We start from the raw sequence: 25338 nt of genomic DNA, 5'->3' as shown, positions 1-25338 counted from the left end.
GTGACTTTGAAAATGTTTATATCATGAAAAAAGCTCCAAATTATCTCCCTTTGGTGCAAAAATGCTATTTTTTGTCATTAAAATTGAAATATCTTTTTTTACTCATCGGTGACCTATATTTTTTATTATTGTTTTCAAATAAGCTATACATTAACTAAATAATTGTAAAATTTAAGCGATTTCTGTAATTAAATTCGTTTTTTATTTCGATATTACCTCTTTTTCTCCTATTAGTTCAACAGAAAAAAAGTACCTTTACAAAAATGTATGCTTCTTTCGAAGTCAGATTGTGAGCGTAAATGATCGGTGACCCCCCTTTTTTATTTTATTTTTCTATTAGGTATAAGATAAAGTTCATTTATAGAAAAAATTGGCGAAATCTTATATTAAATAAAAAATTTGATTTAGACCCGCGAGCCCCCTTAAGGGGAAACGTCACTATATTCGTTTCACGAACTTATATGGAAAGGGATACAAAAATCCCGAAAATTATAAATGCATATACCTTGAAATTAAAAAAAATAAATGTACAAAATATAGTTTAATGGCAGTGCAGTCAAAAAAAAATACAGACATAGGGAAATACCGATATAAGAAACGATCTTTTTAGTATTTTTCTCGGTCAATGTCCAAGGTTTCTTATCTAACAGAGACCAATTCTTTGATCTTTGCATGACTTGAACATTTCTCATAAACCTAAATTTTCATAGACATTATAAATAGTTTCAAAACCATTCAAAACATAATACGCAAATTAAAAATACTTAATGAAGCACTATTCAAATCTAATTATCAAAGTCTAATAAAATACTTTGTCAAATAATAGTACCTTTTAAGTTTAAAATGTTTGATTTTTTAAAATATTATCGACACTAATGACAAATTGAGATTTTACTAATTAAGTTATAAAATTAAAACTATATTTTATAATATTATATTTTGTTTTGGAATCAAAAATGATTTTTTTTTAATATTGATGTATATAATGAGTAAGATAAAATATTTATTGACGTTTACTATGTTATTATGGCGTGATGCAAAATTCAAACTTCGTAACAAGACTAATTTATTCACAGAAATTAGGATTACTTGCACGTGACCTTTGAAAGTATATTTATATGTTAACTGAAGGAATTACAATTCGACTTTGGCCGTTGGTAAGAAAGTATTCCCCTTAGTCATTCTCCGTTGAATTACGGTAAGTCGTAAAACTATTAGTTTAAAGCGTGAATCAGCAGAAATTAAAATGAACATTCGAAGTAATCGACTTAATGCAGTAAATTAAAAGTATTTAATGATTACATATTCTAAGCTATTCTTTCATATCAAAACATTGCTTTGTTTTGTTTTTGTTTGTTTTTCTTTTCATGTGAGATAATGATGCATACTTTTTAAATAAGTTCAAATAAATATTGATCCAGCTCTGTTTAAGTAGTTAATCATTTACAATAACACAAAATACAGACAGTCATTTAAAAGTACATTCAGTTCGTTTCAAAATAATCTTAATCATTAATATGCATATTTAAACCCTTGGGACATATGATGATGCACTAACTTTTACATCACATATCAAAAGAATATTTTATATGATAAATGGCTTGTCCTTCGTTATGATTAATTCTAAGCCGCCCATGATATGTAAAATTGATTGTAGATCTATCTATTGTGTTTACTCTGAAAACAGAAAAATCGTAACTTATATTATAATATAACCGCGATTAACACTACGGCATTGTAACTTCTAACTGTCGTTCAAAGGAGTATTTGCATATCTTATGTAAAATGTGCAGTTTAAATGACCACAAGAATGTCTTTGAATGTTGTTTTGACCAATTTACTCATCTTTTTAATGAACAAAAATAATGTATTTGTGAAAATCTTCATTTAGATGATTCACTGACCGTTCTATTTGCATGTTAAGTCACTAAAATTTGTTTTTAATTCAAAAAATATAGGTGTTTATATCATTTACTCATCAAGTTTATCGGTTTTCTTGTTTCTTTTTAATGATTTTCTTACATGCTACTATGCAATGGGTTCTTTCAAATATGTTTGATATGGCAGTTATCAATTAAAAACGGCAACCAGTTACATAGAGCATTCTTGTTATGAGGTTATACTTTTTGTTGCCCGTACCATATTATCGTTAATTGTTTAAAAAATATATTAAAATCTGTTTATATCGCAACCGCCCTAAATATTTATTCAGAAATAAGAAGATGCTGTATGAGTGCCAATGAGACAACTCTCCATCCAAGTCACAATTATTGTTTATAAACGTAAACCATTATAGGTCAATGTTCGGTCTTCAACAAGGAACCTTGGCTCACACCGAACAGCAAGCTATAAATAATTGAGTTTTAATTGTCCCAGAAGATGAGGCAATTTTCATAAATATAAACAGGTATCGGTTTAAAAATCGTAAATCAAACAAAACAGGAAAGCCAAGAGAATTGCGACCATGCAAATGCTTCGACAGCAAGAAGATATCCCGCTTTGCATGCCTCAATCGCCAAGCACTTTCAGCGTTATTCGCAGTTGGAATTGTCTCGACCAGGAATATGACAAAGCCGTAAAAATGTCAAAAGAACGACAATGAATATATGACAATGTTCCCATAGTTACCTGCTACAAGTAAATCTGTTAAAAGAAAGAGAAGATGACAACAGGAAAACTGTAATTGTCGAGTTTGTTTCATATCATAAATTATAATTATCTATGAGTGCCAATTTCTTTCTAAGCAGACCTTGTCTATGTAGATGTTATGAAATTGATTAAGCTCACTATGCGGTATGGGCTTTGCTCATTGTTGAAGGCCGTACGGTGACCTATATATAGTTGTTATTGTCTGTGTTATTTTGGTCTTTTGTGGATAGTTGTCTCATTGGCAATTATACCACATCTTCTTTTTTATATAAGCAGCTGTTGGTTGCTTATGGTTCTTTAAAATCCAGATACCATTTAATCAATATGATTTTAAGGATCTAAAATCGTATTTAACTTGGGAAGGACATGGCATATTTTGCGTACCATTAAATTGATAATTAATAAAAAAAATATTTATTATTAACTAAACGTCCAGTGGGAGATATTTCATGCCTATTCAGGACGAAAATACATTTATAGAAAATTTACCGAAATTGAGTGCGCAGAATTAATACTACCTCTCGGAAAATGGTATGCTCGGTCTACGTCCACCTCAAGGGATTAAAGCAGCTAGGGCCGGGGATCCCTAGTTTACAGAGAGCACAGAAATCACAACACGAGGCTTCAGAGTTAACGTACATATTCATACATGACGTGGCTGGGTATTCATACATCCAAACACCAAAATAAACACCCCCCTTTAAAATAGTTTTAATAACGGATTTTAAATATTGGGCATGTCATATTATTTTGAAATTGATGTTGATATAGATATAAGTATTGGAAATTTCTAATGATCTAACTTTTGGGAATGAATACTAATAAATATTTACATCGAATTCGACTTAATACTCACAGCAGATGTCGTGATGACTTAAGAAATTTTCTTTCCATATGAGATATGGTTCCTGTTGCATGTAAATCTTCAAAGAAAAGTTAGTTCATTTCATCTGACAGTTGCTGACCTGAATGGGGAACCTGTAGTTCTAACATTTTAGGATGTTTGCCCGGTTTTGGCTATTTTAATTTTGTCCTTTTTTGATTTATACATGTAGCTCGTCATCTTTTTAAGAAGCTTTGTATTATCAAAAAATTTGCCTCAGGTATCACTGAAGAAACATTGAATATCGAAATGCGGATTTGGTGCAGAAAAAAATGGTAATGTTTATGGTAGTCAATCAGAAATGTATAATGTTACACATCATACAATTCATACGCCAGCTCTCTCGTTGTGTAAAGAGCAAAGTTTTGCTATCAAAATTAATATAAAATATTGAATTGCGCTATCCCATTAGGAAATGTATTTTATATAAGAATTTGAAAGATTCGTTGATGTCGCAAGGTAGCTTTGCTAGTTGGGACAAGAACAACACAGATCTTCAAATATTGTATTTTCTTATTAAACAACAATAAATGTTTGCCAAACCCTGACGTCTAATGGCAAAGTCATGCATAATCTGTAAGAGAACAATTTTAAACAAATAACCAAAGCTACGTCCCATGCCACAGAGGAGGACTTTCATCTTAAAAACCATAACAGATAGAAAAAAAAACTTTAGCGGGTAGGAATAGTACAGAATGTCAAGTTCAACCTAGAGTTAAATAATTCAGATTAACGGCTTTCCCCGATGTTCTTGGCAATTTTGAATTCTCACTAGCCTCTCACAAATAATGACGATTTAAGAAAAAAAAAAAGATTTTTACAACTAACCTTGGCTAGCTTCCTTTTGTGGCGAGCACATCAGTTTAACCCTGCATTTCATTAGCTCATCGGGCCAAGTGAGCTTTTCTCATCACTTTGCGTCCGTCGTCGTCGTTAACTTTTTACATTTTGAACTTCTTTTAGAGAACCACTGAATGGAATGAAACCAAACATGGCATGAATGATCCTTATGAGTTGCTGACCAAGTGTTGTTACTTTGTAGCCGATCCATTATCCAAGATGGCCGCCAGCGGGGGACTTAGTTTAACATAGGACCCTATGGGAAATGCATACAAATGACTTCTTTTAGAGAACCACTGAATGGAATGAAACCAAACATGGCATGAATGTTCCTTATGAGGTGCTGACCAAGTGTTATTACTTTGTAGCCGATCCATCATCCAGCGGGGAATTAGTTTAACATAGAACCCTATGGGAAATATATACAAATGTCTTCTTTTAGAGAACCACTGAATGGAATAAAACTAAAAATGGCATGAATGTTCCTTATGAGGTGCTGACCAAGTGTTGTTACTTTGTAGCCGATGCATCATCCAAGATGGCCGCCAGCGGGGAACTTAGTTTAACAAAGGACCCTACGGGAAATACATACAAATGTCTTCGTTTAGTGAACCACTGAATATATTGGAACCAAACATAACATGAATGTTCCTAATGAGATACTGACCAAGTGTTGTTTCTTTGTCGCCATTCCAACGTCCAAGATTGCCGCCAGTGGGGGACTTATTTTAACATAGGACCCTATGGGAAATACATACAAGTTTCTTCTCATAGAGAGCCACTGAATGGAATGAAACCAAACATAGCATAAATGTTCCTTATGAGATGCTGACTAAGTGTTGTTACTTTATAGCTGATCCATCATCCAAGATGGCCGCCAGTGGGGGACTTAGTTTTAACATAGGACCCTATGGGAAATACATACAAATTTCTTCTTTTAGTGAACCACTGAATGGAATGAATCAAAACATGGCATGAATGTTTCTTATGAGATGCTGACCAAGTGTTGTTACTTTGTTTTCATTGCAACATCCAAGATGGACGCCAGCGGGGGACTCAGTTTAACATAGGACCCTATGGGAAATGCATACACAAGTCTTCTTCTAAAGAACCACTGAATTGAATGAAATCAAACATAGTATGAATGTTCCTTCCCTTATGAGGTGCTGGGCAAGTGTTGTTACTTTTAGCCAAATTTTTTTTTTATATATGATTTCAAAAACCCAAGTAGAATCAGGTGAGCGATACAGGCTCTTGTGAGCCTCTAGTTTTTTTTTTTTACTGTCAATAATTTCTTTGTTCCATATTATTCGTCATCCTGTTTGTAAGTGCACTATACATATTTTTTTTAGTCTTTTACGATACGATCTAGATAAGCAAAGTGAGAGGTCGTTTGTGCGCGAAGTCAGATGCCGTTTGTGCTCAAAGTAAGATACCGTTTGTGCGCAAAGTCAGATGATTGATGTCTGTGCGCCCGTAAAAACTAGCTAAACCGTACTACATTTTGTACCTTTACCAAGTCAGACTATCTTGATACATTTTTTATTCGCTGTTGTTTTTGCACATGTATAGAATATTATAGATTGTTTATTAGTTAATTAATTATTTAGTTAAGATTTCTTGTTTTTATGTTAAATTCAAATATATTTTACTTTGTATATTGAAGTTCTCCGAAGTTTTAACACGTAAAATGTATTTGTAAACTAATGCTGTAGGTAGTTTATTTATGGGTGGAACATTTGATGTTCGTATTGTATATGGTAATGCGATCAGTTTAAATCGATCTTCTTTCCCTAAAAACCTTCAGAATTAACATAATCATATTAATTTCAATGTTGTACGTAAATGATAAGTGGTCCGGATTTTTAATCATCTTAGATGAGCTAGTAGTTTCATAGGTGTTAAATCGTGAGTAACGATGAATAAAAAAATGATGTTTCCATTTTTACATTTACCTCACAAAGTGAAATTGAGCTTTATCATCGTTCATATGGCCTTGTCAATAATAGAACATCAGTTGGTAGTGTAAATAACCAGCAATAGAGGTCAAACAAGGGACATTTCATCATTGTATACATTTCACCATAAAAGGTCATTCCATTTCAACTTTGTAAATAGATCAGTGCAAAAAATGCTTCTTGTGCATTTGCTATTAAGATAATAAATTTAATTTTTCTCCATTTATTCATTTTTTTTATAAGATTAGAAAATTACAGAGATTGAATATTAATACCCCCTACTTAGTTAAAAGCGTTAATCCCAAACAATGACACAGCAAAATTATAAATATCGTCATGGTTTAAAGGTATAAAATGACCGATGAATACAAATTTATCTTCTTGCAAACCTGACAACCGTAGATATATTCTGGTATCAAAAGAAGTTATTTAAAAGTTAATCAAATAGAAAATACTTTTGAATAACCTACTTTGTGACCTCTAAACACATTCTACCACTTTGTCACTTAAAGTTCTTTGGAAAATGTCACAAGTTAATACTATGGATTGAACTTGTTGCCACTGTTATAGCGTACGTCCTCATCAGAATTGACAATTATACAACGTATTACCAGCATTCACATAAGTAAATTATATGGAGTTTGATACACACCGTATAGCTTTGCACAATACTGGGTTAGTCATTGAAGCTGGTCACCCCAAACCATCTTTACCAACGCTTAAGTTTCAGTCAGAATTTTGTTTTAGATCGATCACATAAATATTCAATATTGATGTTGGATTCAGGAAATCAACTAGATTTGAATAAGTTTGATTTAATTTAAAATGCAGAGGAACTTTTTAACGTTCTTTCTGAAACGGTTCCCTGTTGAACACAATCGATAGTGTCAGCAATCTCAGATTTTCACCAGACCATATAAAAGATGTGTTTGAAATTGCTCGGTTAGTAAAAATAGCTTATGACCATCTTACATGTTGGTCTGAGTTTGGAAATTATGAATGAAGATCACACAGAACTACTCATTCTCGCTTCCACTGTTGTTTTTCTTCTTCTGGTCTATAATTGAATGGTTATTTGAGAATCAAAAGAAACGTTGGTCACTATAGAACTTATGGTAAAACAACTCTTTCATTTAGAAGTTCCCACTTTATATCTGTCCGTGAAGAGGTCATTGCATTGTCAAATTGATACAAAGAGGGGAAATCACCATTCAAAAGTGCCAGACGCCACTACATCAACGACGAGTCACAATGAAAGCTGTAATGGTGTACATAATTGTGTATCACCCGTCTGAGAATCCATTGCAACGATACCTAATCCCAATTAAGAACACCGTAACCAGAGTCCATGTGATGCGATGTATTACTGCTCATAAAGACATACACGTTCTCCTAGCTCTTTTCGTCTAGCTATCAGAATTTGGAATACCCTACCAGATACCCTAATTGTTTTCCCAACACATGAACATTTAAGACTCGGATTTAGACTGATGCGTAGATGCAGATGGTCGGATTGAATTGTAATGGAGAAGAAGAGGAAGCTAATTATATATATTATTGATTGATTGATACATGTTGCTTTACACCACCTTACAATCAATTCAGAAATAGAATTTAATAAAGAGGGAACAAAACCTGCACAACAGAATACATAAAAAGAATTTTAGAATATTGTACATGCATTTCCCTGTGTTTAAAAGTTTATCATAAGTGACAACAAATAAGATCATCGCAATAGACAGACAATCCGTTGTCACAGACATTGCAATAAATCAATTTACTAGATACGATGACGAATCAGTTTAGTTAAAGATTCACCAGTTTTGACTTAAACAAGGGTTTCTTGTACATTGTAATTTATATTTTTTCCTCCAGTGTCGTGAATCAGCATTTTATTCTCAGTTGTTAATAACTTTGCTTAAGATATTACCCATACAAGTTAATGGACTTTTTTGTGTTATGTCACATCCGTATGATCTTATTATCAACAACGTATCTAACAGAAATTGATACTATTTGGAAAGCACACTGTCTGGTAGTTCTTTTTCCTCATGACATAAACATCGGTCTCATATTTTATTTCTAAAGGTATCTATTAAAAACAGCATTGTAATTATACCTTTAAATAGTAGGAGGTCCGAAAATAAGATGTTATTTAAAAAAAGTCATTTTATGACACACCTTCTTACAAAGAGATACTAAATTATATTTTAAAAGAAACTAATTTTATGTGACAGTAAAAGCGATGCGCCTTTAAAGATGAATTTTAGAGCTGAGGTTGAAACGAGTTTAAGTTGACTTCATCAATTTGGGAGAAATCAGTTTACGTCACAACTCACTTGCGCCAATGTTACCTTTGCGCCAAAAACGAGTATAGTACGATTCCGCCATTGATTTTTAATAAGGAAGTTCTCTTTTATCCAGTTTTAAGACTGGCAGTTTACATTGCTTAATGCAGTAGAAACTTTTGTGATATTGTACAGATAATGTAAATTAGTGCAAATAAAGTCCATAATTTGACGCGACTTATACCATTGATAAATAATATTTTGCGGAAATAGTACGTCTTGAAACTAACAAAAACAACGCAGTCATCAATATTTGTCACTGCTCGATGTTTGGCATAATGCATGCATTTAAACAAATTCAAAGTATTGGTAAATAACCGAGAGATCAGAATGGCAAAACATTTTAGTTCAAATTTGATAAAATTGTACTTTATACATGTATATTATACATACATGAGTATTCAATAAAATACGTTGTATAACACATGTATACAACGGTTCAAGGTCCTTAAGGAAAGCAATTGCTTGATGAATTTTCATAGTAAATTCACAAGTCGAACTTTTCCTAAACTTAACCTTGAGTCCTTGATGCGCATAATTATGTACAATTTCACACTGACAATTTGCTCCCATAAACTGTGTGTAATAAATTAATATTATCTTTAACATTTCTTGGTTACTCAATTCAACGAAAGCTACATTCTAGATGATTCTGCAGTTTTGACACGAAAACTTTATATAAAAATAGTTCATGTGGTCGTGCTTATATATCATATTTAGTTTTACATAAAATAGTTACAATTCTGGATGGTATTAATTTGCATACAGATGTATCTGTAAAGGGATACTTTATTGAGACCTCTTATTTAACATAAGCAAAGTGTTACTGTTTACGTGCACCATCAATGCAACTTTGATTTCTGAAATATTAAGGCTTTTCTATCCCAGGAATACATTACCATAGCTGTACTTGGCAAAACCTAAATAGGAATTTTCGGTCATCAGTGCTCTTCAACTTCGTACTTTATTTGGCATTTTTTTTTATCGAGCATCACTGTTGAGTTTCTTGTAGACGAAATGCGCGTCTGGTGCAAAAACAAAATTTAAATCCTGGTATCTATGATGAGTTTATTTACAGACAGGCAAGCATGTGTTCTAATGGTTTATAAATTTGGTGACGTCTTAGTTTGAGACTAGAGACATATACTATTGCTAGTGTACATGTATGATGCTTTATAAACGATTGACAATGAAAAACACAACTGGTGTCTTATGTGGAGCAGAACCTTCTTACGACTCGTGCACATATGCAAGTATGGACCAAATCAGACTGGAACATTAACTTTTGACCTATAATCTTGAGATTAAAGCTAAATATCAACATTTCCCAGATGAAGTACAATTCAACAAAGTTAAGTTAATAAAGATTGAACGCAAAACTGCTTCTTACAAGCTTCTGTAACATCAGTCAATGTTATTTACTGACATAATAAAAATAAACGAAGTTAACTCTTTACTATTCGTCTTCACCAGACTCTCTACTCATATTTTATACTCTGTTATTTCTTTCTTTTGACCCTGAAATAACTATGTTGTAACATATATCATGTACATTTAAATTACTTTGATGTGACCTAGACCTTCACATTACTATGTTATATATGACCTAGACATTTGACCTTGAAATTATTATATTGTGACCTAGACCTTTGGAATAGAAAAATATTGATACTTAGACATGTGTTATTGAAAATAAGAATGGTCTAAGCCTTCGCCAAGTCTACATATTTGATGACGTAATGCATGCAAAATTGTGTTGGATGAAGTGATGTTACATAAGATGTGAGGAAAGGGTATAATAAAAGAAGTAGATACTTATAAAATGAATCATTACATGTCTTGTACTTGTAATAAAATGAAGATGAATTTGATGAACTCTTGTAACCCACCACATCTCAAATAGTTAGACGAATCAATACCCATGGTGATTAAAATTTATTAATTTTATTTATTACTTATTTGCTTTACAAGCACCAAAAATGATCTAGTAAATGAAAAACTAATTGGTAATCAAATTGTTAAGTCGTCATTGTCCAGCCATGTAGACATATTACCTGATTTCCCACGATACCGTGTGTTGAAGAAAAAGAACATTTTCAATTCTGCAAAGTCATCTAATGAAATTTGTCATGTGTACTTTTATGATCTGGCAGTTTTCGTCTTTAATCAGACAATTAATTAATACCAGTTTAAACGTTTTTATCACGACTTTAAATCTCACTTTTAAAGTGTTTAATTAAATTGGATTCAAAAATAGTATTGCTCGATTTATGATATATAAAAGAGAAACATTAAGATTAACTTATTGAATGTATTTTAAGGATTAAGGTCGTATTAACTTCAAATTAAGGAAAATCAAATTATTGATAATATTGTCGTTAAACGTGAAATTAAATTATTAATATATGATTTTTTTTTCACTGCATCGTCATATATTGAGATAATTACAAATAATAACACCTCTTACATAAGAAGAACCAAGCACCGCTAGCTTCATGTTGATGACTTAACCACATTTGCTTGGCATTGACCTAAGATATCTTTACAAAATTAGAAATTAACATAGCTTGATTACACGTAAACAAAAGTGAAAAAAAACGGCGAAGGTTATGTCACTAGTCAATTGTAAAACTATTAGAGCATTCATGGATATTTTTTTTTCAAATAACAGTCACGTCCGCATGAGAGTTTGCTGTAATATACATGTACTCGAATGATGTATGTTTCCACAGCCCGGTGTGCTACAAAAGTGCATTTGATTATGGTATACAATGATTGTTTGTTTAAAATCATCCTGTTTCATATTCATTTGAATTAAGTTACTTTTACACAGATGATTGATAAATGAAATTCTATATGTCATCCTGATTGCAGATTAGACACGTGTTACTTTTGTTATTATGCTTTTTAAAAATAAATTGAAAAATTCGATCTTGACGTACATCACTCATATAACTATCAACAAAAATCGATCAGTTTATTTTCAACAAATGCATAAAGATGCGCATCATTTATTTAATTTAAATAGAAAACTGTCATATCATGACAGTCGAACTATAAAAGGAAGTCGGTGATTTTTCTCCTATTCATTGTGTACATGTATAAAAGTTAACATAATTATTCAAACTTGACTTAAACCCCCGTTCTAAAAACTGCTGAATCACTCGCAGTCATCTGGCAAGGATATAACGTGCCAAAATAAGTGCGAGTAAATAATAGATTAATTTTTACACAAAACATTCATTAGTTTTCGCTTAAATTAATTACATTCACAACGTGTGACATAAACAACTAATGAAATTCCCAAATGGTTTTGGATTATTGTTTAAGAAGATATAGATAACAATAAAATAAGGATTGACAAGTACAACTTCACGAAACAAATAACATTATTTTGATATTAGCAGTTAAAAGACGGTAGGATTTTTATTATTTATATTTTGATTATAATGTTAAAAAGGATATCATTATGCACGCATAATATTTATATTCTAATATAACATAGATTGTAAGGCATGTAGTTATTTAAATGGTATAAAAATAGCACATTTTGTCCGTAAAATATAAATATATTTGTGTTCATGTATGAAAACACAAATACTTTTTTTTATTATTAAAATTGAACAGCACAAATGATCTTTTTTGAGACTAATAAGGTAATTGGCCAAAATCGCCAGACTTCTCCTTTTAGGAGTTATTACCCTCAAATGACGATATTAACCATTTTGCGTTTGAAATTGAAAGCTGTTGACAGAAAAGCAAATTGCGTCCAGCAAGACATTATCTACCAATCAGTCAAACATGGCCAAAATAGTAAATGGACTCCTTATTGAAGTTATTTCCCTTTTAAAGATTTTCCCCATCTTTTCGTATAACGTGGAAAAATTACAAAGTGGTATTTTACAACTAAGTCCCGAGCGACATGTTTTCGTGGTCTTAATTTTTTTTTACACCAGAATAAGTTTCCAGATCTGAAAAATTGTAAACAGTAACTATTGTGTTGACTAGATGTATGGACTTGCATGAAGGAAATACATGCATTTCATTTGACGCTGAAGCAGCCGGTTTCGTTCTTACCCAAATAGTACATCCGCTTTATTCCCCATGCGCTCCCTATTAGTCGGTTTATTGAAGGCTATTTGGCACTTAGGGGATTATAAACAATTTGTATACGCCCGTCAAACTTTTGACGGTGTCCACATGTCGCACCGTAACTTGAGAACCACTTATCTTAATTTCATGAAACGTTACATAGTTGTTTCTTATGATATTCAAACAATCTGTATTCTTTAAGTTTTTGGTGAAAATAAGATTTAAACTTTTTGGGTTCCGGGACTTTATAACTAAAACAGGTTGGGTTTTTTTCACATGTCGCGCTGTATCTCAAAAACGATTTATGATTATTGCTTAAAACTTTACACACTTCTTAGTTATATTAATCTAAAGATCTGTATATTTTTTTGGTAATGATTAAAAAACAATTGTAGACTAATTGAGTTTTTCGAAGAAAAAAAAGGGGGGGGGGAGTTTTCACATGTCGCGCCGTATCTCAGAACTATTTATGATTATTGCATAAAACTTCACACACCAGACAAAGGGCGTATCATGGGCTGGTGGCGCAGCTGTTTATTGGTTGATGCAATGACGGTACGCTCGGTGCTGGGTTTAGGCGACGTCCTTTTTCTGCCATATTTGCCAACTTTTTTACAAAACGTCAAAACTTTACAATTTATAAAAACAGATTTCATTTCCTCGGGTTTTTCACACTTGGACGAATATGTGTTCAAGTATAGTCTGGGATCCTGGCTCACTGAACGACAGTATCGACGAAGTATTGGATTGGATCAGGATGCCAGGCTATCTACCAGTTTAGAACACCGGCAAACTACAGTGTATTACCTCTAAATTAATAAACAGACGGTGTTTGATGAGGTCTCTCAAATTGTTTGGAATCTGTATACCTACAGAATACTATTAGGAGTCATATCAGGAAAATAAATTGAATAAGTAGTTCTAACGTTGGATTTAAAAGCATTTGCTTAATTCTTTTAGTAATAAAAGTATAATAATTTTATTTATAGCCATGGAAATTTCAAGAAAACTAAACCAGTTTGGAGATTATGACGATACTACTGATATGTCTGTAGATGACTGGGGAGAGAGATGGAACAAATCACAAACACAATTTCATGTTTCACGAGCTCATCCGTACGTAGTTTTACTTTACATGTATTTGATATATACTTTAATAGAATTTAAAAAAAAAAAGCATAAACTATGTAAGGGAGGGACGAAAGATACCAAAGGGACAGTCAAACTCATAAATCGAAAATAAACTGACAACACCATGGCTAAAAATGAAAAAGACAAACAGACCAACAATAGTACATATGACACAAAATAGAAGACTAAAGAATAACTATGTAAGAATATTTTTAAAGATTCTTCAATTTGCATTGGAAAACTAATCCATCTAAATCAGTGGCGTAGCTTGCATGTATGCTCAGATGCTCAAGCATCCACATCATTTTGACAAAAGAAACTTTTTTCTGATAAATATATAATGCAAGAGTTGGCAGCATATACACAAGGTGGTATCCGAATGTAACAAGTGTTCTCGACTTTTTCGTAAAAAATCTACTTCGTAGCGCGTCGTCTGCTACGTCAAGCGCAGATGATGATGATGAAACGCAAACCTGCGGACAAGTTTGGTCTAAAATTGAGCCAAGCTGAGCTATGAAATAGCAATGTTACTTGTTTAAATAAAAATCTGAAACATCATATGATATCCTGATATCGTATCCTGTGGCACGAAAGACGACGTGATAAAAACTCTATTTGTAATGAATACTCTTTTCCATCTAGGGGAGCCACCATTTGATTTTTATGGGGGGCTAGGATGAAATTTGAAAAATAATAGGCAGGACAGGAGTTTTGAGTAAAAAAAAAGGCAGGATGAGACACTTTGCCAAAAAAAAAGGCAGGATGACAATTTAGGTAAAAAAAGTCAGGATAAACTAATAAAAAAAAGGCAGGACCGAATTGAGTGAAAAATAAAAAGGCAGGACAGAGATTACAATTTAAAAAAAATGCAGGAAAATTTTTTTCATCCTAGTCCCCCCATAAAAATCAAATGGTAGCTCCCTAGGTACAAATATTAATGTTGTTTTCAATAAAAGATCAGAGTTCAAATGTCCCCCGCATTGGACATATTGTATCTATCCAAGATACAAGGGCAAAAACTAAACAAAGCACCTTTTTTTTTTTTTTATATATCTCGAGAGAAATAAAAACTTCTGAACGAATACAATGGGATTTGCATTGTAATTTATATTTCCAAGGGGCACAATTGTTTAAAACTATTTGATCAGGATTTATACTCGCATGTGTGAAAGACATTGCTGCATTATGAAAAAAGTTTCTCAAAAATCTGGCAAGAATCGTACACATGATAGCGCTAACAAGATCGGACGGATGGACGCCCGGTATTTCCATATCCCCTCGCGGCATTCAGTTAAGACAAGTAATTAAAAAACATTGATAGGCTCAAATTCAATGAAAGGAGGGGTGTCACTTCGGTTCCTATATTCCGAAGTTCCAAATACAGAAGTGCAGCCTTAAAGGGTTAGTTTTTAAGATGTCATATATAAGATTTGGTGTGAAACTTTTACATTAAATATTTCTGAATTTAATGATGGTAGTGAAGTTCGAGAAAACAATAAAATTCTGTTGAAAATATAACGTATACTGGTGTGTATTTTGAAATTAAACAAAAATCTAACCAGTGTCGGATTCTAGGGGAGTACACATGCATACAGGGACAACGTCCGAAAAATATAATTTTCTGCATAAAAAAAGTCCCAAAATGTTTTCGCCTCGCTCCGCTCGGCGACATCCACATCATTTCAACCCTGGCTACGCCACTGTAAATTATAAATATTATCTATAATTGTTAATCTCATTCACATTTGTATTTCTCATTGTACATTCAAGATGTATGTGTTAACTTTCTTTTGCATTGTTACTCTCATGGAGGCTGAAACAATGATCGATCAATGGTCAATTTGAACATCAAAGTGGGTATAATGCTCGGAAAATCTCTTTGTTTTTGGTATAAGATAATGCCCATGCAAACTGATCAAATTAGTTTAAAAAAAAAAGAGAGTTCCTGTTCTAATAATACCAAAACCATTATGTTTTATTTAGGATGTTAGAAAAACATTACACAGCTTTGACCGATGGAAAGTTGTCACAACGGATATTTCTGCCTCTGTGTGGCAAGTCTATTGATTTAAAATGGTAAGTTATAAAATACATGTACGAAACAGCTTTATATTAAAAAATATATTAGCTTTTATCGACTGTTTAAAAGTTCATATATTTCAATTTACATTCCTACACTATTTTCGTTGTTGCTGAATGAAATCAACGTAGGAGTGCAGCGGTCAATATTACAGTAAGAAAGCTTACACAGAAGAAATATATATTGAGCTGGTTTTTCGAAAATACAGTCATGTTAATAAGAGTTTTTGAAACACTTTTATGCGTTATTGGATATCATACAACCAATTTTGGTTTGACGCATGCACTAAAGATATGATTTAAAATATTTAAATATCCTAAGATTGATTTATTGACTGCAACTGTTCAAGCTATTTATTGAAGATATTGTATTTGCATTACTATATTTATCCACGGGTTCAATAAAAGGGACAAATAGGCTTGTCATATATACTTTGATACTCGTCATGAGGCCGTTATTTGCATATATGAAAGAGCGTGAATCTAAAACAGATGAGAAAGTGCATCAATTTTTTTTATGAATATTACACATAAAACTTGTGTCAATTTCTATTTGCACAAATAATTGTTGGAACCATATAACATCTTCAAAACAAACGAGTCTTTGTATTGTGACAATGCCTAATGTTTTCAAAATGTCATGTAGCTTGTCGATAAGAGCAAACTATATCAATGAAAACACTTGTACAAAGACCACAAACAATTGGTTCTCACAGCACTTTCGCTAATTAATTACATGATATTTTAGAGCAAAGACTGCTTTGTTCGATTAAATTTATTGTTGTTTCGTCAGGAAAATGAAGAAAATGTCAGTTAATTAAAAATAGAATGTTTTACCGTTATAAATACTCTTAAGCCGGGAATTATTATCTTGAATAAATTAAGACCTGCTTACTTCATCTCAATGTATATATATTGCTAATCAATGTTCTTTTTCCTTATACTTGTATTCTCTATATGTTCCTTGTGGGTCCTAAGTTAATTGGAAATAAAAATATATCTCTATCTATCTCTATCTCTATGTCATAGTGCTCTGTGTTTATATGAATCTATTCAAAGTATTCTTATTTACCAGCGGTTAAGCGAGATGCTTTTCTGGTACACTAAATTTTGTATTATTCTTATTTTAGGCTTGCAGATAAAGGTCATGATGTGGTCGGCTGTGAAGGCGTTGATCTAGGCTGTCGAGAATTCTTTGAAGAACAAAACATTCCATACAAAACAGAGCCAATTAAAGGCATTGAGGGTCTCCTTTATAAAGTAAGTACTTAGTATACTACTACCCCGAAAAAGCAGCTCCTACAGATAATGCCCTGTATATTAGTGTACTCATGACATACGAAAATAGTTCGCTAGATGCGACTCTATATATAGTACAATTTGAATGCTCTTTTCAAAACAAAAAGAAGAAAAAAATCCCTGGTTGTTGTATGTTGCTGCATGTATATCATATTTGTTTTTCGTTTATTGTTTTGTACATCAATGAGCCTGTTAGTTTTCTCGTTTGAATTGATTAATAGTCGTTATTTCGGGACCTTTTACAGCTAAGAGATATGTGTAATGCTCATTGTTGAAGGTCGTATAGTGTCCCATGGTTGTTAATTTCTAAGTCATTTGGTATCTGGTGAAGAGTAGTCTCATTATTTGCTTTCATACCACATCTTTTCATATTGATATCATATAATACACATACACAAAAATGATAAGGCCAAAATGTTCAAGGATAGATATATCTTGCCTACTTTTATTTTCTACATTTTGAATTTCAGGCCACAGATGGACGTAAAATATCAATATACAGATGTGATTACTTTAAATTGTCAAGGTGAGAACTATTATATTACTTCCCAAATTAAGATATCTTATTAAATAGATAGTGACAAATATTTGTATATATAACGATAAATAATAAGAGGAAATAATATGGGTAAAAAAAGAAACTAACCGAATAAAGAAACTTGAGGAAATCGCATGAACTCAAAAGACAATCTTATTAAAATAAGTTCACATCACTTGCTCCTCGATATAAAAAATCGAGGAGCAAGTGATGTCATTCATTCATTCATATCTTTATTTCCTCTTTACAGAGATTACATGAATTATATAATCATTAACAATACATTAAAACATTAATACAGAATATATAAATAATAAAGTTGTGAGCAATACGCAATATTTACATATAAATAATAATATTAAGATTGCTAAAAAAGGAACGGGATCGGGTGCGTCGATTGGATACAAGCGTCTCGTGTCTTGCTTCGCCCGGAACTCAAATCAACGGGCAGTCAGTCATATAAGTATACATATATTACAGTACACTAGTATGTAAACTTCTAAAAAAAAGGTTAGGAATATAGTCAGATGTAAGTTTTAGAAAAAAAAGTTTACTATTTCAAATAAGAAATTGTATTTTACGCCCAGTCTTATGTCAGTATATGACAGTATAAGTTAAATAAAATTGCGATGTACTGATGAACATTTTCTATAGTTTGTTTGATATTTTTTTCAAACATATTTCATGTAATTTTCAGCTCTGTGACAGGAACATTTGATTGTGTGTGGGATAGAGGATCATTTGTTGCCGTTGGTGCACACATGCGTCAAGAGTAAGTAAGATTAATAACTTTAACGAGGGGCGTAAAAAGGGGGATATCTGCAAGGAAGAACGCGAAATAAAATTGTCATTTCACGATGAACGAACAATTAGAAATTTCTTGCACGTTGATCTTTTTACCGATTTCACGAAACACGGCGAATAACGAACCTCTTCCACGGCTACACGTGAAATAAAAGTCTGCAATATTTGACAAAATTAATACTGTAATACTGTAATCAACGAATACATTGGGCCAGTGTAACACCCCCCCCCCCCCCCCCCCCCCCCCCCCCCCCCAACATCAACTCCCCTCAAAATAGTAGACATACAACCAACAACACACAGTCCCGATAACCTGACTTGGTATTGTTGTTGTGTTGTGTTTTGTAGATTTTTCGTCGTTTTTCGTTATTTGTCATACCACTGTTCGTCTCTCTTTGACTTGGTGGGGTTTATCTAGTTACCCGTGCACATCAACGAGCGAAAAATAGAATTTGTATACCTTGATATTGTTTCCAAATTATATTTTAGTTTCCTAAATTATATATACCATAGAATACCTCTTTTTGGTAAAGGTAATACTTTTAATACCTGGTGGAGTTGACTATCAAAATAAAATCTGTGAACCAGGGGCCTGTTTATCGAAGCTCTCTTAGGATTAGGACGTGTCCTAAGACCAACTTAGGACACATCTTAGTCCTAAATGGGTTTATCAAACATGTCGCAACTTAGGAAAATCCTAGGAATTGTCCTAACTTTAGGATACCAATTTAGGTGTCTTAAGATGGTCTTAGGATGGTCCTAACTTTAGGAAACATTCGAATTTCGTCTTTTGTTCATTTTCACGCGTATTATTTTTAAAGCAGTAGTAAAAATAGTTAAAATTTCTCCGTAATGATATGAATAATGCACGAGCTTTGCATTTGAACTGTTAAAGAATGAAAATGTGACACTTCGAATTCAACTCACTCAAAAATATGTTATGATTTTTACGTATTATATATCTTGTTTACAGTTAGTTTGTTATTTTTTTATTTTTGTGTCATGTTTTGTTTCATACAGTTTAAATGTACAATTATTTTACAAAAATTATTTATTACCTTTAATTTAAAACTACATATTAGTTATTAAATTCTAATTAACCATATTTGAAATAAAATTATTGATAAAATATGATACCATAATTATTATTTTTTTCATATTCGGTTTGATTTTTCTTTTCCGCTAATACTTAGGACATCAGTTAGGACGTCCTAGCTAAGATAATCCTAAGATAGCTTCGATGTGCATGCTGAGACGTGTGGTAAGTCGGTCCTAACTTTATCCTAACTTCTGTCCTAAGAAATTCTTAGGACCAATCTTAGGACAGTTTCGATAAACAGGCCCCAGAAACCTGAACATTTTCTTATATTTTGGTCAACGGGAGACAATTCAAATCTTTTATGTGACTTAGTTCATTGATCATCAAAATTTGTTCAAGCGAATATTGATCGTCAGATATGTGCGTTTATTTTGTAGACTTTTTTACCATCAAAGAATGCAAAAAAATGAAAAAAAATAGGCAAATATTAGAAAGTTGATTTTTAGGTTAAGATGCTTACATTTGAGTTTTCCTGTAAACATTGATAATTCGTGAACACGTTCAATGTCGTTCAATAATACTTAAAAGATAAACGAAAGCAAACATACCCATCCAAAATCTGGTTGTTCGCCTATTATTGTGAATATAAAAGAACAGTATAAAAACTTTGACAAACATGTGGGAGGTAGCTAGTTATAAAACCAGACTTAACCCACCGTTTTCTTCGAAAAATGCCGGAACATAGTTAGGAATATGTGAGTTGTTTGTCACCAATTCCGTTGGTATTAACGTTTGATTTCGCCAGTTTTTAAGCTTCTCTCCCTGTTTCATTTTACATTTGAGTTTGGTAATGTTGTTATACTTTTTTCATTACAGGTATATAAATGTAACTATTCCCCTTCTAAAGAAGAACACAAAATATTTATTGGACTGCTTTTTGGTAGATAACAAAGTTTTTGGAGGTATGTTTCATACTGATAGCCTGTAAGATGCTCTAACAAAACAATTGGAGTATACTGAAAAAAAGGAAACTCAAATAAACTACAACAAAATAAATTGGCGATTGTAATTTGGCTGTTGGTATTTAACGCCACATTCAAAACTATAAGCCAAACTTGTCAGATTGTATTGACGGGGGAAGTCAGAGTGTCAAGAGACCTTCGGCAAGAAAACATACATTTCAATATTTTTATATTCCAGTTTTTATATAGATTAGACCGTTGGTTTTTAAATGGTTTTACACTAGTAATTTTTGGGGTACTTCATGGCGACACGCCCACTCTGACGTTGTGTATTCATACACCAACATGTGTGTACGTTGTTATTGTTAATATAAATAATGTAAAATGTTCCTTGAGCCTTATTTTTGATAGAAATTTATTTATAATGAATGGCAATAATTTATTTTGATTTTATTGAACCATAAAACTAATTTTTGACTCTTCACATTTTACATAATTCGCTTCGCGGATTATTCAGTCAATGTGAAGAGTCAAAAAATAGTTTTATGGTTCAATAAATTCAAAATAGATAATAGCCATTCATTAAATAAATTGTGACTTGGATGGAGAATCGTCTGATTGGCACTCATACAACATCTTCCTATATCTATATATTCCAAGTCAATTAAGATTAGAGTTGAACGCACCTGTTACATGCGGGATTCAAACTCAAAACTTCAGTGTTAACAGGCTTTTTGATACAGAAGAATAGCTACTTAGATCACTTGGTCATATTAGCTGCTACAACAACAAATAGAAATTGTCTATATAAATTATAAGTTAGGTATATTTTAAAACTTATAACTCCATTACAGGTCCACCATTCAACTGTACTGAACAGGATGTCAAAAAATATTTCGGTAAGTTATTTTTCTTCTTATTTTAATGATCATATTGAACTGACAACTCTTTTGAAGGAGTGTTATACAAATATTTCTTCTTTATAATTGTTATGAGAAGAATATTAAATATAAAAAGTAGACCAACAAATGCTGAGAAGACAATTGGCGGATTTCTATATTCTGCATACAGTTATATGTAGGTCTATTATGAGGAAAATATAGTTTAGGCAATCCTGTAGAAGATATTACCAGTGTTTTAGTTCGGTAACATGTGTATACTGTTTATTTTGGATATATCTCCTATAACTTAAAGAATTTGATTCTTTTCATAATGTTCTTGTTATTGCAACACGTTCTTATGATGTAATGAATGTACCTCAAGCTTATAATAATCTCTGAAGAGAATGCACACTGTAAAAATAGATTTTTTTTTAATGTGTATTCAATGTTTGTAAATATTTCATTTTGGATTTCCAGTTAGATAGAAAGATAAATTACAGTGTAAGATAAATTACAGTGTAAGATAAATTATAAATGTTGATATCTTTACACTTCACTAGTTACATTGATTACTGAATTGAATTTTTTTATTGGTCATATACTTTTTATATTGTAGAATTGCAAAGAAATGATTATCAAAGTTAACACCCCTTATTTCATCGCGTTAAATGTCCTTTAAGGATAATTTTATCAATAGAAGTAATTCTAGAACTAACTAAATAAGAACACCAATAGAATATAAAACAAGTAAAATGCACATTAAAACAAAGTAAACTTTGTACTTCAATACAAATATAATTGCAAAACATAAAATTTTAAAACACCGTAAATTTTATGAGAAAATAATGTGATAAAGTGTCTATGTTAACAATAACAAAAATAATAAATATATTCCAACCTAATGAAGTTAAACTGAAGGGACGAGTATCGGTCTTTCTTAGACTAGGGTAAATTCCCGATTAACTGTTGCGTTTAGAGAGCAGTAGGAGTACTGTAATAGCCATTAACCGACTTAATGGTAGACAGTAGTGTTATGCCCGATGGACTAGAGAACAATCGCACAGCTCTGATGGTGTAGACCTTTCGAACTGTTACAGCCATTCAAATTCTCTGGTTTGGCACCCATCGAGGAATACTCGCCTCTCCGACTGTGTGAAAAATTGGCCATTGAACGATAGGCTGAGTGTGCGAATAAACGGGTGAGTGGAGTGGAACGATGTGAGAGTGATGACAGGCTGAGTGTAAGGAGTGGGACGATGAGAAGGTAAGTTTATGGAGTTGGTTGATAAGAGGGTGAGTGTATGGAATTAGGTGATAAGAGGATGAGTGTATGGAGTGAGGTGATGAGAGGATGAGTGTATGGAGTGAGATGATGAGAGTGTGTGCGAAGATGAGAGGGTAAGTGTATGGAGTGTGCTGATGAGGGGGTGAGTGTATGAAGTTTGATAATGAGAGGTTGAGTGTATTTAGTGAGCTAATAATAGGGTGAGTGAATGGAGTTTAATGACGAGAGAGTGAGTTTATAGAGTATGATGACGAGAGGGCGAGTGTATGGAGTTTGGTGACTAAGGGCGAGTGTATGGTGTGTTATTTCCTAGGTATGCTGTTAATAGTTAATCAGCAATTGCAGATAATATACCCATATGATGACTCTGTTCACAGATACGCTTACTCGATAGTGACCGATCTGTAATTATAAAAAAAGTATAATTAATCGTCGTATTTGTATATGAAAAATGAGACCACTTGTGAACGAAACCTGCTGCTGATTAAACTCGTGCTAGAGACTCATACAATCTATGTTTCGTTTGGTCACGCGTTGTCTTACTTTCCATACGGTAATGTAAGACGGGCGTCGGTTTGGCTGTCTGGGATTTACAAGTACACAGTCACGTCCGGTCAGAATGGGAACATTAAATCCGATGCCTCGTAAAGAGAGAGTGCCACGCTCTCTGTACGCGAAGATCTTTGCTACAACTCTTTGAGGTATCAGTAGTTGTACCGTTGCGAGGCAAAATTTATCCTTATACAATAAACCCTGATTTTTTTATTGGCAATCTTTATTTTGCCGACCTTCTTCACAGACGGCCTCTATTACAGTTCTTATTTATTCAATACATATTGTTAATTTGTTCTTGTCCTAAACATGTATGAAATATCCGCCACAGGACGTTAAGCAAACAACAATAAAATAATAAGTGTTTTTTATCCCTTATATGCTGAATACATTGCTATTAGGTTCGTACTAAGTAAAAACTCACCAAACATACTATGGCTTATAATTCATTTTGTAGTAAAATACTTATATTGTTCTCCTACAGGTAAAGCATGTTCATTACGAAAAATCGATACAAAGAATGCATATGGAAAGTGGCAGGAGAGTTGGGGAATCAAGTCTTTCGTAGAGGAGGTGTATATGCTTACAATGAAGTAGAAATGACACGAGATTCATGCATGTGCGGATTGTAGTCATATTAAAGGCAATAAGAACGAGATCATGTATAGGTTATTTCATTTGTCATGTTTGTTGCAGACTTTTCAAATGGAAGAACTATTTCAACAGCATTACGCCATCTCTGTATTGTTTTTCATATGTTTATCAAATACATTATGCTTTTCATTTACCTTCATCATATTTGCTATTTGCATTCTAAATTGTTCGTTAGGCAAACGAAACTTCTAATAACAGTGCGGAATATATGAGATACATTTGCAGTCGATCTGGGGTTTTTTTCTTGATGGCAAAAGAAAAGCTTTGAGTTTTATAACATAATTCAAAATGTAATGCTCCAATGCTGTTCAATATTCGTTGCTTTCAAGAAACAACATTTTATTGTATTCGTCTTTATATGTTTTATTGAAAATTGTTTATATTATTTGTAATACTTTATGATACAAAAAATAAATGATGTTTGTATAATTTGTTTATTACAGTTGGATATTGGTGAAATACAAACATTTCTGTGATAAATAATCGCTGTTATCGCTATTTTACGAAATTTTTCTTGCTGACTGATTATTTTCTTTCTAAGCGGAGTCGAATGATATGAAATATTATCGATAGAAACTAAAAGAGAACGTGCTCGTTGTCAGTAAAATTAACAACGTCGTCATAGGTAAAACAGAGACAAACACATTAATCAGATTATCATTAGTCATCTCAACTCGATTACTTTTCTCACTTTCGCCGTACCGGCTCAAGCGAGAAAAATCAATCTCATTGAGATGATCAATGATAATCTATAAGTAAAAGTATAGATTACCTAGACTATTCAATATCCATCATAAAGTATTATACATTCATTTGTCTACTATATATCGATGAAAAATATGAAAGTGGAAGCCAAATCAGTTTGAAAACAATTAGGAATCATCAACTTAGAAGTCATATTCGTTGCTGACATGATTTGGAAAAAAAATCATAAACTCTCTGTTGATAAATTAAGAAACTAAGGATCCAACTCCCTCAAGCAAAGTTGGCGTTAGATGCATTTGGCTATTGTTTGATTTCCTTTTGGTCATAAAGCTTTTCACGTATTTTGCTTTCAGACAAACGAAATTAATAAACTATTATTTTTATTGCCGAAGTAGATTTCAAATAAAACATCTCAAATTTTTTTAACCTTAACACTGTGTTTAAGTCTGAAATAAGTAGGTTCAATGATTTCCATTTTACACGTTTTAAGTATAAATGTCCTTGAGTTCTCGAAAATAAAAATTCAACTGTCTACGAAACACTCATGGCAAACTATAACAACACGAGCCTATTGAGAGAAAGCTGTTGTACGATTCATTTCTCGACATTCCGAACGTCCATGTTCTAGTATAAGCATGG

The 25338-nt window shown here is 32.4% G+C and overlaps 1 protein-coding gene across 2 annotated transcripts; it reads left to right on the top strand.

The window, feature by feature from the left end:
* Positions 1-1090: 1090 nt before the first annotated feature.
* On the top strand, positions 1091-24423 carry LOC139481698 (probable thiopurine S-methyltransferase). Of its 2 annotated transcripts, none has more exons than XM_071265177.1 (9): positions 1091-1198; positions 13760-13886; positions 15885-15977; positions 17111-17240; positions 17750-17805; positions 18515-18589; positions 20537-20622; positions 21477-21521; positions 23825-24423. In XM_071265177.1, the coding sequence occupies exons 2-9, from the start codon at positions 13762-13764 to the stop codon at positions 23935-23937; spliced, it is 723 nt and encodes a 240-aa protein (XP_071121278.1). In that variant the 5' UTR covers positions 1091-1198; positions 13760-13761; the 3' UTR covers positions 23938-24423. The 2 variants fall into 2 exon arrangements, with proteins under 2 accessions (XP_071121278.1, XP_071121270.1); XM_071265169.1 differs by lacking the exon at positions 1091-1198 and adding an exon at positions 11608-12095.
* Positions 24424-25338: the final 915 nt, after the last annotated feature.

Source organism: Mytilus edulis, chromosome 1 (assembly GCF_963676685.1).
Source record: "Mytilus edulis chromosome 1, xbMytEdul2.2, whole genome shotgun sequence".
Taxonomy (NCBI): domain Eukaryota; kingdom Metazoa; phylum Mollusca; class Bivalvia; order Mytilida; family Mytilidae; genus Mytilus; species Mytilus edulis.
The sequence above is the reverse complement of the archived record's forward strand: the minus strand, read 5'-3'. Positions and strand labels throughout refer to the sequence as shown.